At 39.6% G+C, this 13013-nt stretch overlaps 2 protein-coding genes across 4 annotated transcripts; both read right to left on the reverse strand.

Annotated features, from left to right (window-relative positions):
- Positions 1–1313: 1313 nt before the first annotated feature.
- clp1 (cleavage factor polyribonucleotide kinase subunit 1) lies at positions 1314–7969 on the reverse strand. Its single transcript, XM_052069361.1, has 6 exons — positions 7846–7969; positions 7216–7495; positions 7022–7129; positions 4851–4970; positions 3724–3861; positions 1314–2781 (listed from the first exon to the last, which is right to left on the reverse strand). The coding sequence occupies exons 2-6, from the start codon at positions 7486–7488 to the stop codon at positions 2095–2097; spliced, it is 1326 nt and encodes a 441-aa protein (XP_051925321.1). The 5' UTR covers positions 7489–7495; positions 7846–7969; the 3' UTR covers positions 1314–2094.
- A 90-nt stretch (positions 7970–8059) lies between these two features.
- On the reverse strand, positions 8060–12007 carry selenoh (selenoprotein H). 3 transcript variants are annotated; one of them, XR_007963055.1, is made up of 6 exons: positions 11920–12007; positions 11478–11595; positions 10245–10387; positions 9147–9272; positions 8958–9029; positions 8060–8483 (listed from the first exon to the last, which is right to left on the reverse strand). XR_007963055.1 is itself a non-coding variant. In XM_052069738.1 (6 exons), the coding sequence occupies exons 1-4, from the start codon at positions 11933–11935 to the stop codon at positions 9160–9162; spliced, it is 390 nt and encodes a 129-aa protein (XP_051925698.1). In that variant the 5' UTR covers positions 11936–12007; the 3' UTR covers positions 8060–8483; positions 9014–9029; positions 9147–9159. The 3 variants fall into 3 exon arrangements, 2 of the variants coding, with proteins under 2 accessions (XP_051925698.1, XP_051925686.1); XM_052069738.1 differs by having other exon boundaries at positions 9014–9029; XM_052069726.1 differs by lacking the exon at positions 8958–9029 and having other exon boundaries at positions 11920–12006.
- Between the last annotated feature and the right edge of the window lie 1006 nt (positions 12008–13013).

Here is a 13013-nt window from a genome sequence, read left to right on the forward strand (position 1 = left end):
TTGTTCGTTTCTGTGTGCCCTGCGATTGGCTGGCAACCGATTCAGGGTGTCCCCCGCCTACTGCCCGAAGACAGCTGGGATAGGCTCCAGTACCCCCCGCGACCCTAGTGAGGATCAAGCGGCTCGGAAGATGAATGAATGAATGAATAATAATTTAATGTACATATCAGGGATTGTTATATGCCATTTGTCTGCAAGAAATGCATTTTTATCAATTGTTGATCATGCTATTTTTAACAAGTGTCCATTCTGGAATTTGTATGAATATGTTTTTGTCAAAAAAGATTTCTTAGTGTGGTATTTTCTCTGGTCCTGTGTTAATTTCTGGGGCCAATTACAAGAATCAAGAAAGATTTGTTTGTTTGTTTGTTTGAACTCAAGGAAGCCAAGACGACATAAACAAGGTGAAGAGACAATTACACTCACTCTAACTCGAACATTGTGGTCTTTTGAAAGGGTAACATGAAGGCGAGTGTGCCAATATAGTTCTGCTTCAACAAGACCACAGGGAAGTTTTATACTTTTTGGGAGAAGTGGGGTTATGAATGGGGTCATATGCAGTGAGTTTCAACTAAATGAATTTAGCTTTGTGCCAGTTTAGGCTGAGTTTTGACTATTTTGTAGTAATGTTTTTAATTCACTTTTTTAAAAATTATTCATCAAAATTCTTATATAGCTCACAGTTCAGTCTACCAGCAGTGACGAGAGAAAGCTTCCAATTTGTAAATATTTTCCTTGGGTACCATTTCTTAAAATCAAGATAATGTTATGTTCATTATCCCATTGGAGATTAGTAAAACCTCTTTCAGAAATGGAGGCAATTACATGAGAATTGAGAAACGATCCAATCTGGTAGAACACCTAACTCAAATTTTGAGTTGAAAAAGTAGTTATTGGGTTCCAAGTTAATGTTGGTTGATTAAAAAATAAGTATATTTGTATTAACTAAAAAAAAAAAGTTGTAAACACAATTTGACAAAATCCCCACATTTCAGGAAATGTCATTACATTTGGTTTAAACATAGCAAGTGTTCATAAAAAAAGGAAGTGAGTGGGGACAAAAATGACCATAACATAGTGGAGGGCTATTTATAATAAGTGTGTGTGTGTTTGTTTGTTTGTTTTATTGAGCATATATAGTACACACAATAATAGGTTGACAAAGGTCAAACAAAAATTATAAAAGGAAAATTAGAAATAGTTAAAAGAAAAAAAAACACATCATCACAGTTGTATGCTCAAAGGAGTATGCATTATATAAATATTTTTTTTACACAGAAAACTCTTTTTGTTTGCAAGGTGAAACATGAAGAGTAACTCAGGAATGTTAAATATGACCTGCAAAGTAAGGTGTCAAGTGTTGAACAAACAAATGAGCTGTGAAGAGTTCAGAGTACTTTCCAACATTCGTTGATAGTTCAACATCATCGGGAGTATCCTGTAAACATGTTTGTATTTTGTTGTCCCTTTATTTAGTCTGAAAGCAAACTCATTAAGAATCTGTTGTTGTCGAGAGGACCTTTGGCAAAATCCAAGATACAGTATTTTTAAGGGCAGTTATAACATTAATCTGAACCAGTAATGGGCAGCAAGGTGCAGCACATCTGCCTCACACTTCTTTGGCAAGCTTCCTCTGTGCAGTTTGCATGTTTTCCTGTGCATGTGTGGGTCTTCTTCACGTACTCCGGCTTGCTCCCACACTCCAAAAACATGATTGGCAACGAGCCCAGGGTGGACCCTGCTTCTTGCACAATGTCAACTACAATGGGCTCCAGCTCACTCTCAACCCTAATGAGGACAAGCGTTACAGTTAACGGATGGGTGAATAAGCAGTGCACAAACGTTAAGGGGGAAGTTTATTTGTATTCTTAAAGAACATCTTTTCGATAAGACGAGAAAAAAAAAACGTTTGTATTTCCAATGAGACAAGAAAGAAAATGACAACAGACTATGAAGTATCACCTGTCAATAATAGCACAATGCAGTCTAGTTAATAAACTGGAAACTATATTACAATAGATTCGGGTATTTTAGCACAGCATTATTTGAGGTCATCAGGATCAGCATAGCCCAAAAACACAAGAGTGCGTCACCTCATTTAGTGTCCATGAAACGTATGTCCATGATGAGCAGTGTGTGTCTGGGCAGCGGTCTGGGAGCTGGAGACAACACTTTCATCACCTGTGCTTGTGTGTCTACATTGGTCACCACAATAAAGCCACACACGGGACTCTCCACGATTCCCTTTCTTGCTCCCTCGTCTCCATCCTCTGCACTGCTAACACTCAGCACATGATAGGTGAGGTCTCTTCCCGGCGTCACAGGCACCAGTTTCAGTTGAGTGTCATCCTGAGACATTCCTAATGGCAGGCATGAGTCTGGGATGGAAGGTGCCCCGATTTTATAGATTCGCACATCAGAGAAACGCACTTCAAATGAGAAAGGGTAGAAGGACACTCCCCGGAAGCCGTAGAAGTATTCTCGGATTTTCTCATCCCGAACCTCGCGTCGGCACTCCTTGGAGCGCTCGACCACTCCCCCTGATTTGGGCAGGAGCACGACGCGGACAAAGTGAGGAAGATCTCGTTTTAGTTCATTGTAGAGCCTCTCGTGGTCCAGCACTAGCACCACGTCCACCTCGAAGGCAGAGGCGCAGTGGACCAGAGCCTGGTAACCAGAGCCCTTCACCCAGCCACATGTGTTGATGATACAGCCTCCCACGCTGGCTTTCCTGTTCACCTCACAGCGCTGAGAAAACACTTCAGCCAGGCACGATGTCAGCTTGTGGGGCATAGAAATACTTCCGGTCATCGCAGTGAACAAGATACACTGGATATAATGAGTCCACACACATACAGTAACTGGGATGTGGCTGTGTTCAGATTTAACCAATCATATTCGTATATGTTGAGTGGGTGCCAGCACACACAAACCACAATTTAAAATGCCTCTGACTAACCACAAACACATTTCAAAAGTTCTATTAGGCTTTTGCTGACTTTTTTCTTTTTTAAGGATTTGTGCTCACACTGACTGTTATTTGCAACTGTTCCGAATTCCCTCCACCTTGACTTAAGCCCATGTGCATCTGCACATGAAGAAAAACATGAAGAAAAACATGATGCTTCACTGTAGGTGTGGCGTCTTATGATGAGCATCGTTGTTTTTTGTTTTCGCCATGCATACTTTTCAGAATTAAGGTCTACCTTTGGTTCAAACAGAATATAGAAAACCCTCACGGGTTTGGGAAGTTGGGACCACGATCATAAAAACATTATTTTGTGGTGGCACAAAAAACTGCAGGCTTCCCCCAGGAAGGCAAAAATCTGGAAAAGCCTACTCAAACATTAGAAATTTAGATGTGGTTAATTAGAGGCCCTTTAGGTGGTGACAGGTGTCCGCTGTCTCCTATTTAACATAAGTTTGAATGTGACCAGCTAATTCTGAACATAGCCACGACCCACTTATAAGATGGTGTGAACATGTGTGCAACGATATTACTTCAGTTGTTTATTTTTTTACTCCCCCTCTCAAAACTATTTAAAAATATCAATTACCGGTAAGTTGTAGTTTGGAAATGATGTCATTTCATTTTTATACTGTATGTCACAAAAAAGTGGCATTTGAACAGAAGCGTGCAAACTTTCTACAGCCACTATAGCTACAGTTCAGTAAATGAATACGGCTTTTATTTGACACTCCCATGTTTGGTCTGGCTTTCACCTTGTTGTAAAGTTTGATGTTGGTCCCTGGAGAAGTCGAGCCAAAGTGGTAGACCAAAGGAGCCTGGACTGAGAAGCCCTCTTCCACATCTGCTGGACGTTCGATGCACAGCGCTGACACTGTCCCTGGTACTGATACCTACAGAAAAAAAATGTACCGGTACTTCAAATCAAATATATTTCACTGTAAAGAAGATCCATCCATCCATCTTCTGATCCTCACTAGGGATGTCTCTAAACTAATTAATGAGTATACTGTATCCCCTCTCAGGTAAGATGGCAACATTTCCGCAGAATGCAGGAAAAAAATTAATTCCGTACATTAAAATACCAAGGACAAAGTTAGTCATATTAAACATTTTAGGACGCAGCCATTAACTTCAATTTACAATGATAACAAAAGAAATCCTTCTCAAAGTTAAGGCCAAATCGTGGACGTCACTTTTTCTTTAGCTTTTTTTTCTGTAAGGCAGTTAACTCAATTACCTGCATGAAAGTAATCATTTAAAAAGTGAGGCGAATGAAGCCGTCGTGCCTTCAGCTATTCTTCATTTTCACTTCCTTGTTTGAAACATGTCATGTGAACATCAAAGACTGAGTAAATCAGTTGTAGTTTTATACAGTATTGTCTTACTATACACTGATTTCTTTAATTACTGAGAAAAACTGTACTTAAAACATCCCACATATAGCTAATGATGGTGTAACAGTTTTATTTTTGGGCAAATTATTTAACTTTGGCAGTAGATGTATTTTCAATGGGAAATTAGTACGGTATTAAAAATATGAACAAATATTAACTACAGTCCAAGAACAAATTGCGTTCGACTTGGTTCCATAGAGGCAGAGCTACATGATGGCCATGGCCAACCCTTGTCTCTCTTTATGTTTTTGCCTTTTTCACATGGATGCAGTATTCTAGACTCCCGAGGTACTCTGCCACCAGTTATTTATATTTAGTGTATATTTGAAGAACAAGAATAGAAGTGATCTGAATGTTCCACTATATTTTTTGTTTAAGCCAAGGAATCTGAAACTTACATAGTGCTGTGTCTGGAAGATGCAAGAGTTAAAACATTCGATTATGTTTCAAATAATTACAGCAATGTGCATGTCTATTCATCATACCCCGCTCTGGCCGACATCCAGTTCCACCAGGGTGGGTCTCCTGCCCACTCTCACAGCGTAGCTCAGTAAGAGTCGACACACCGTTGATTTGCCCACGTCAGTCGGTCCCACCACCATCACCTAGGAAAAAAGAAAGAGTTAATGATATAAACTAAAACTCTTTTTAGAATACAGATGGCAACTTTGTTCACATTGTGGGTACCTTGAGACAGAAGTTTAATTCATCAGATCACACTCATCACCCAAAATACCATCTATCAATCCATTTTCTGCACTACTTCTTCTGAACAGTAGCCCATCTCGGCTGACTTCAGGCGGAAGGCAGACCACACCCTGAACTGGTCGTCAGTCAATCGCAGGGCATGTAAAGATGAACAACAATTCACACCCACATCCACACTGAGTGCTAAACCATTCCACGATGCACACACCCAAGTCAGGCAAGTGTACCACTACACCAGGCATGTCCAAAGTCCGGCCCGGGGGCCAAATCCGGCCCGCGGTCGAATTTCATCCGGCCCTCGGTCCCTGTCATAAAATCAGTGCCGTCTGGCCCGCAGGTTGGGCGCAATGGAACACGTGTTGCATTGACTGAGGTCTCGTAGACTGGTGAGTGATGTTTCATAGAGTACTGCTTCCCTCTAGTGGCTAAATGAGTAATAGCATTCACTAAATGAGTAATAGCATTTAGACACTAGAGGGCATCACTCACGAGTTAACAAGACATCACTCCGTGTTTATATTGACTGATATGTCATATTTCAAATGATCCTTGCAGTTGTGGATATGTGTATTGCTTGTTCCTTTCCCTGTTGTTCGAGTCAAAGGTTTTGTGACTATTGAAAAGTCATGGTGATACATTTTATGTTTCAAATCAATCAATTTGCACTCAGGAGACTTCTGTTTAAGAAAAAGTCAAGTGAATAAGCAGTTGCATGTGATATACCCGTTTCAAATGAACCAAAAGAAATTCTTAAGATTGTTGAAATTAAAATAAAAATGGAAATGTGAAACAGACTGGCTTACTAAAATTTGTTGAACAATATTGTTGTTCAATGTAAAGAATGTCAGCCAAGGTCGGCCCCCCGACATTTTACCACATAAAATCTGGCCCCCTTGGCAAAAAGTTTGGACACCCCTGCACTACACCATCAGCGACTCACTCGAAACAGTTTTTTTTCCTCAATCATCTTTACCCATTAATGGAAATGCCATTAATCCATTTTATAACCACTCCACAAAAGGTGCATTTGTTTTGTGTTATTTAACATGTAAAACAGCACTGTATATGGCAATATTGTACTGGATTAAAGCAGTGTTAAACACGATTAAATATTTTTTGCATCATGATTAATTCACTGCATATTCTTGATGCGAGTGTGACAAGGCCACTGAGGATGCGGGGGGACAATACAATCCAGTCACGCAGAGAGAAATGGAGTTTCACAATGTACTAAATGTAAATAACTCTGTAAGCTATAGGAATATGGTCATTTTTCACAGAGGGAAAAGATTATTTGCCTGCATTGTTATACCGTCTGCATGTGTTGCTGCACCATTTGTGTTCACTATCCGTTGCTTAAAGCCTTACAATTAGGACTGTCACTCTTCAATTATTTTAGAATTGATTATAAGACAGGAGTAGGGAACTTCGGTTTCTTGAGAGCCCTATCCTGACACTTTTAGATCTCTCTCTACTTCAATACACCCGATTCAAATGATCAGCTCATCTGCAAGCTCTGTCGAAGGCCGAAATGATCACGATCAATTGAATCAGATGTGTTAGAGAAGGGAGAGATTAAAATAGGCAGGATATGGCTCTCAAGGAACCAGAGTCCCCAGCCCCTGCTTTAGCGGCTTGGAGAACTTTTTTTTGGAAGAACTGTCACTATCTGCCAAACTGCTACTTCTAGTGAAACGGGTTAGGTTGAGCTCACTGCCACCATAAAGCGTTACGCACATTAAATCAAATAATTTAAGAGTCCTAAAAAAAAGAAAAATTAAATAAAAAATATAAAAAGCACCACCAAAAAACCCCAGCTTAGTAATAGTTATTACATCAAAAGATTCATAATTGGAGTCGCTTGTATCTCAAGGCACCAATGTATTCAATATTTCAGAATACAGAGCACTTTCGAGGCTTATGTTTCTGAGTGGATATTCAAACCTACCCTTGGCCCTCTCTCATTGTCCCGCTCTGCCTGTTTTCTCATTTGTTCCAGTGCGGCATGAGTGTTCAGGTAGAGCAGCATGGGAGTATCTTTGGACACGTAAGCCACCTGAAGTAGTGACGGAAAGAAGCTGATTACTGAGCATGATGAAATGCTACTATCATAAAGCCAAACAGACAGAGTGCAGTGCTGACCTCTGGTTTTCCATATAGGTTGACACTGCAACCTTGCCAGGTGAATACTGCGATCTTGGCGCCTGCTCCAAAAGTGTACTTCTTGTTTCGGTTCAATTCTGACCCAAACACTTCTGCCATTCCTGTAAGGAGTTCTAACTCAACATGCTCCGCAGCCTCCCCAGCTTCCACCTCAAAACGAAGTTCAGTCTCCTTCTCCAGGTCAAATCTGGTGCCGACTTTACCTGGTTGCAATGGATCGTCACTCGTCTTTTCTACCCCTTCTGTTGCCATGATAATGCTAAAAAGGTGAAAAAACAGGGAAAATATGATCACATATTCATAAAGATTATGATCTCACCTGACACCTTGTTTCGATGTGATTAATTCTATGGGAAATTGAAAGAAAATGGCATATGTGTAACATATGTAATAGTAACCTCCTTATTAATAAATGTCATTGCATGAGAATTCGTTTAGAAACACTACTTCATCCACTGTAAAATTTGGTGTTAAATACGATTACAAAGCAGTTGCTTACCGCTCAACTAAAACATAAGCGATACTAATCGCCTACTATTTCAAGTCAAAGCATCAACAATAACTTTCAAATGAATATAGACAAGTGATATACATTAACGCCATACTTACACGTGTATTTACGAACTAATAACGTGTTTTCTAGGGTCAATCACTTTCGTGTGGGATAGTGAGCGTCGCTTGTTGATGGCGTCACTACTCGCAACCAACAAGAGGCAAGTAGATGAATACGCGTGACTTCCTCTCCGTACATCCTGCGGTATCCGGTTGTTCAGTATGTTCTGCGCCTTTATGTGCATCTTATAGGGAAAGTCGACTACAAATATAAACTTGTAATGTCCTTTTAATAGTATAAAAATAATTAAGATAGTTGAGATATGCTGCACATCTAAACGTCTTTTGACGACATTATCCGTCATTAAGTAGCATTGGGTTCGTCGTGTACACTGCTTAATTCCAAGTCATATAAACAATCCAATAACATGAAAAAAATGCAAAAAAGTAAGTATTTTATTTCGAGAGAGTGGAGAAAAACAGTAAAAATACCATAAATGTCACACTTGGTACTCTAAACTACAAACGCACAACAGTGTGGTAACGGATGTGTTTGTTCTATAATGGTCCAGTAGATGTCACCAAATGTTCATATGCATGAGCTGGAAAAGCTTGGTTCATCAGAGGAGAGACTGCATTCAGTTTGGTCACTCCTCATCATTCTGCTTCCACAAGCCACACCCATGAACAATTACCTGCACGAGAGAGATGATGGGCCTTTATAGACGACAGTATTGTAATTTATCACAAACAACTTCTGAGTGGCAGCTTGTTAACCCAACAGCCCAAGGGTCCTGGGTTTTAAATGTAAGATGACAAAGTGTCCATGCATTGCAACTTAAATTTTAACTTGAATTTTAATTTGATGTGTTTTCATTCCAATCATGTCACAGCTGCAGTCGATCTAATGTCAGGTGCCCTAAAAAAAACTGACATTTCTTTCGCCAAGAGAGAACATTGTAGCACAGGCCTTAACTAACAAGAAAGTTGATTTTTTTTGTCAACAAACCAATTGAGAGTGACAAACGGCAGCGTCATTACTTTCTTGGTATAGCAGACACTCCAAGTAATGTTTTTACAAATACACAACGCGTAATTGTTTTTTTTAATAATAAGACTTATCTAGACTGTGACAAGCATCTTGAAGCATCCTTTTTTTTGTGCCAAACTGCTGCATGTTATGATTTGAGTTGTTTGCTCTCAGCATCTTGCGCTGGTATCTCACACTTTTGCTCGTAAGTCTAGGAAAAAAAAGAACAAAAAAAATCCAAAGGGGGACAGGGGTAATGGCCCTTATCATGAAGAACTCATTACTATTCCTAAATCAGGATACCACTGTATCTTTCAAAATGACAAACCTTCTCGAAGCATCTACCGGTAGTCAGCACCGACAGCCTCCAGTAGAGCAGAAACTACAACATCAGGTTCTGGAAATTTGAGTTTACGAGGAGGCCCTTTTTTTATTCCTGTCCAGAGAGGTGTTTCTATTAACATAAGACACAAGAAAAGATGGTGGTATAAGAATTATCATTATCACATTGTGATTGGTAATGATGGAAAACACAGTGCAAGTCACCCTGCACACACCCCCTTCCATCCCCTCAGGCTACGGAGCATCCCGAGCAGTACCAGGAGGCTGAGGAACGCTTCTTTCCACAAACTGCTAAGACTGTTAAACTCACACTGTGCTCTGCAGCCCCTATTTCTATTTGTCCCTGCACATCAAGCACTTTATTGTTGAACACACTATAATCTACATTTTGTTGTTCCGCAAACCACAATTCCAGTGAAATCAAGGCTGAGACCTTGGGTATTGGATCATAAATACACTAAAATTCCTTGGAATATTTGGCATTAAACACAATCAAGGTGTCCCAATTTCAGTTTTCCAATAAGAAATATAATCTTGATTGATTGAACATAATCTCAGTTCCAGTTAAATAATTGTAGAAACAATGTTCTAAATCAAGGAAGGACAACAGGCGGCCTGCGACCACACTCGAGTGGCCCCTTGATTTAAAATAAATAATTACATAAAAATAACAAATATTTAGTTTTTCTTTACAAAGCCAAATAATGCTCTCAAAAACACTGACAAACATCCTGTACATTTTACCATGAGGAACCAGGGGAAATGGGTAGGGGAGCGTGAGGGCATGTGATTATTTTGTCGTTTCCTTCAAGCACTTTGTTGTTGGGTTTGGACTTGAACATATTAAGAGCATGTATTTTGCACATGTGTATGTAATTTGCCCAAATTTAAATGAGCATTTTTGTCATAGCTCTAGATAGGAAGTGAGTGGTCATATGTGACTCCCATGTAGAACTTATGAAAAATTGTACTCCCCTTTGACATTTAAGTTGCCCATCTTTTTTCCAAGTAGTATCTCAACATTTTTAACGGTCAAGCAAGTATAAAAGTACTTAACACAATTAAGTCAATTCATTCAGCTCACCTTTGCCTCCCTCTATGAGAGTGATCTCAAAGCTGTTCCTGCGAGGCTTCTCGGGGTTGAGGACCACAGTCAGTTCTGGGCGTGCAGCCAAAAGGGCAGCTTTTACCCCCTCGGCATTACGCCCATACACTCGTCAGCTCTTACTGCCAAAAATAACAGATCGTCACAAGAATGTAAGTGCTGCTTACCAAGCTGCCATACCACATTTTTTCTTCCACAGTATGAGTACGAGTACTTTTGAGTGCTTGTCAATACTGAGTACTGGTATGTGTTAATGCCATTCTGTCATGTAATTATGATGAAAATTTGTTATCTATCAAGTTAAAAAATATATAATAATAAAATAAACACCAATAGAATGGTTTTGACCATTCTCACCCCGTTTATACTGAATGTTAATCAGAGATTTTTGGGGGGAGGGAAGAATTCCCAAAAGCATCTCAGTGGGAGTCAATTATATGCAGCTTCTCGCTATTCGTAGGCCAGCCCCAACCTTGCCTGCAAGTTGAATCCTTGTGGTATTTATGAATTCACAAAACCCTGAGAATCCATCTTGTCCAGAGCCCGTTGATTTTTTCAGAGCCAAAGCAACAGTATGTTTCGGGGTGGGATGTGCGGCTTTGACAAAAATATTTATTGGTTGACATCAGCTTGAATCAAAAATCAACGTCTGTAATTTAAAACACCCCTTATCCGCATATATGCATTGCAAAACGAACAACTATCACTCAACGCCATAATGCCATCTGTGCAATAATTGAGATCACAGGAGTCAGGTAGTCAAAACAAGGTGAATGCCGGTGACATTTTCATCTGTTGCCATGATTGGTCAAAACAAAACTTTGGGATGCATGCACAAGTTGCCGCTTCGCCAAATCAGCGCAATGAATTGGAGTAAATGCTTTCCCGAGCAGATCGCATTGGAGCAGTGCCAGCTTCATAGTGTGGAGAACTCCTTTGAGTGATTCACGTATAAATCTTGCTCTACCCAGGCTAGGCCGGGAATAGCGGGAGTCAACTGCATATAAATTAAGCTACAGGCAGAATCAACTAGGTGGACTCCAAGGCCTGCACAGTGGAGTTTGGTTAACTTACAAAAAGAGACACACTACTGTATGGAGGACTTGACAGAACAATGAATACTCTGACTGGATATGTATTTTAATCTCAACATTGAAAACCAGCTCTGGACATGTAGGCCACTGTTGTCTTTTGTGTTACATGCATGCTTACCAGTGTTCAATCACCACTCTTTGGCCTTGCAGCACAGGCACCGCTTCTTCTTTTGCTGCCTTGACGGGTTTCTGCTTCTCGTCCTCATCCTCAGTTTTGCGTTTTCTCCCACGACGGCCTAAAGACATAATCGCGTTATCCCCCCAATTTTTTACATCAGATTTAAAGATGTTTGTTCGTTTGTGTTTTTCTGAATAAAATGCAACAAAACGTAAACTTTGACTCCACTCATTCAATTACAGAAGAACGATGAAACCTGCTAATTGTGGTGTTGTATTTGAAATATTGAAATTTAAAAAGGTAATTTCACCCACTTTAGAACGTGAATGGCAACAGCGGAAACTAGAATAATATAAATTTTGTAACGACGTTTGGTTTTAAGACGTGATGTAAGCAAGAGTGGAACTTTTAGAGACCAAATCTAAATGAGGACATGACCGACCTGCTCCGGACGCCATAGTTGTTATGAAACTTTCGCGGGGTAGCGGACTGTACTAACACGCAAATGTTGATGGGGGTATGAATAAACAAATTATTAAACCTTTGTGGAATAATCACGGTACCCCAACTGGGAAAAGCAAACCATTGATTACGTTTACGCTTTACACCACCGGTTGTCAAAGTTTATGGGTCCAGAGTGCATTTACAGCGGGGAAAATTGTGGGCTAAATTTTTCAAGACTACCTTTAATCTCCGGACATTGAAATCTACCTTAAAAACTTTATTGTTCACTGCAAGCAGATTCATAAACCAGAAATACGTACAGTATTATGTCACTATCTGGGTTTTGATTTACGTGTTTCTCTTTTCTGCTTTTATCTTGAGTTTCATCTTTTAATTTAATGAATTTATTTATTTACTTGCCTCTGTAAAGTACTATGGATTTGATCATCAATTAGAGCTGGGCGGTTATGGAAAAAAATAATCACCATTATTTCGATTTTGATTGAAATCATGATTTAATTTAATTCCTAAACATCTCTTTATGATATTATATGGTTTTATCCTTGAATTTTGAGTAAAGTAAAATTCCTTGAAAACTCAACTTAAAATAAAACTGTATAACTCGAAAGGACAATAAGAAAATAAATTAGTAAGAAAGTTACTCAGAATATCGTAAAAGAATGGCAATCAAAACATAATTCTAACAAATGCCGGCTATTTCTGCTCTTTGGGCAGTGTGGCGCCTTGCCTGGATGGAGTACACACGAAGAATGAGATAAGAACAAAGCTATTGAGCCATATCAACATATATCGTTTTTCACTCAGTGGGAGAAATTTGTGCCTTTGAGAATTGTAATATGATCAATCTGTCTGTGTTTCCACAGGGTTTGTGTGCGTGAATATCCAATATTTGAAGGACTATCACACCCAAAGTCTATCCTTTTATAACTGGACCAAAGCCAAGCGATTGGTTGAGTATGTTTGTTTTATATCATTCTGGTCCCCATCAGTGGGAAATTAGCTTTCTGTAGATGATACAACTACTCATTTTTCAGACCCCCAAGCTACAACTCGTGAACCCCTGGATGTCCG

Source organism: Hippocampus zosterae, chromosome 1 (assembly GCF_025434085.1).
Source record: "Hippocampus zosterae strain Florida chromosome 1, ASM2543408v3, whole genome shotgun sequence".
In the NCBI taxonomy this organism is placed as follows: Eukaryota; Metazoa; Chordata; class Actinopteri; order Syngnathiformes; family Syngnathidae; genus Hippocampus; species Hippocampus zosterae.

What these genes read in the sequence shown, in the direction of transcription:
- clp1 (XM_052069361.1), bottom strand. Translation starts at nt 7,488, where the DNA reads ATGGCAACAGAAGGGGTAGAAAAGACGAGTGACGATCCATTGCAACCA. An exon ending in ACAATGAGAGAGGGCCAAGG is followed by an intron (nt 4,971 to 7,021) that starts GTAGGTTTGAAT and finishes CTTTTTTCCTAG; the next exon opens with GTGATGGTGGTGGGACCGAC. An exon ending in ACATCAAACTTTACAACAAG is followed by an intron (nt 2,782 to 3,723) that starts GTGAAAGCCAGA and finishes ATGCCCCACAAG; the next exon opens with CTGACATCGTGCCTGGCTGA.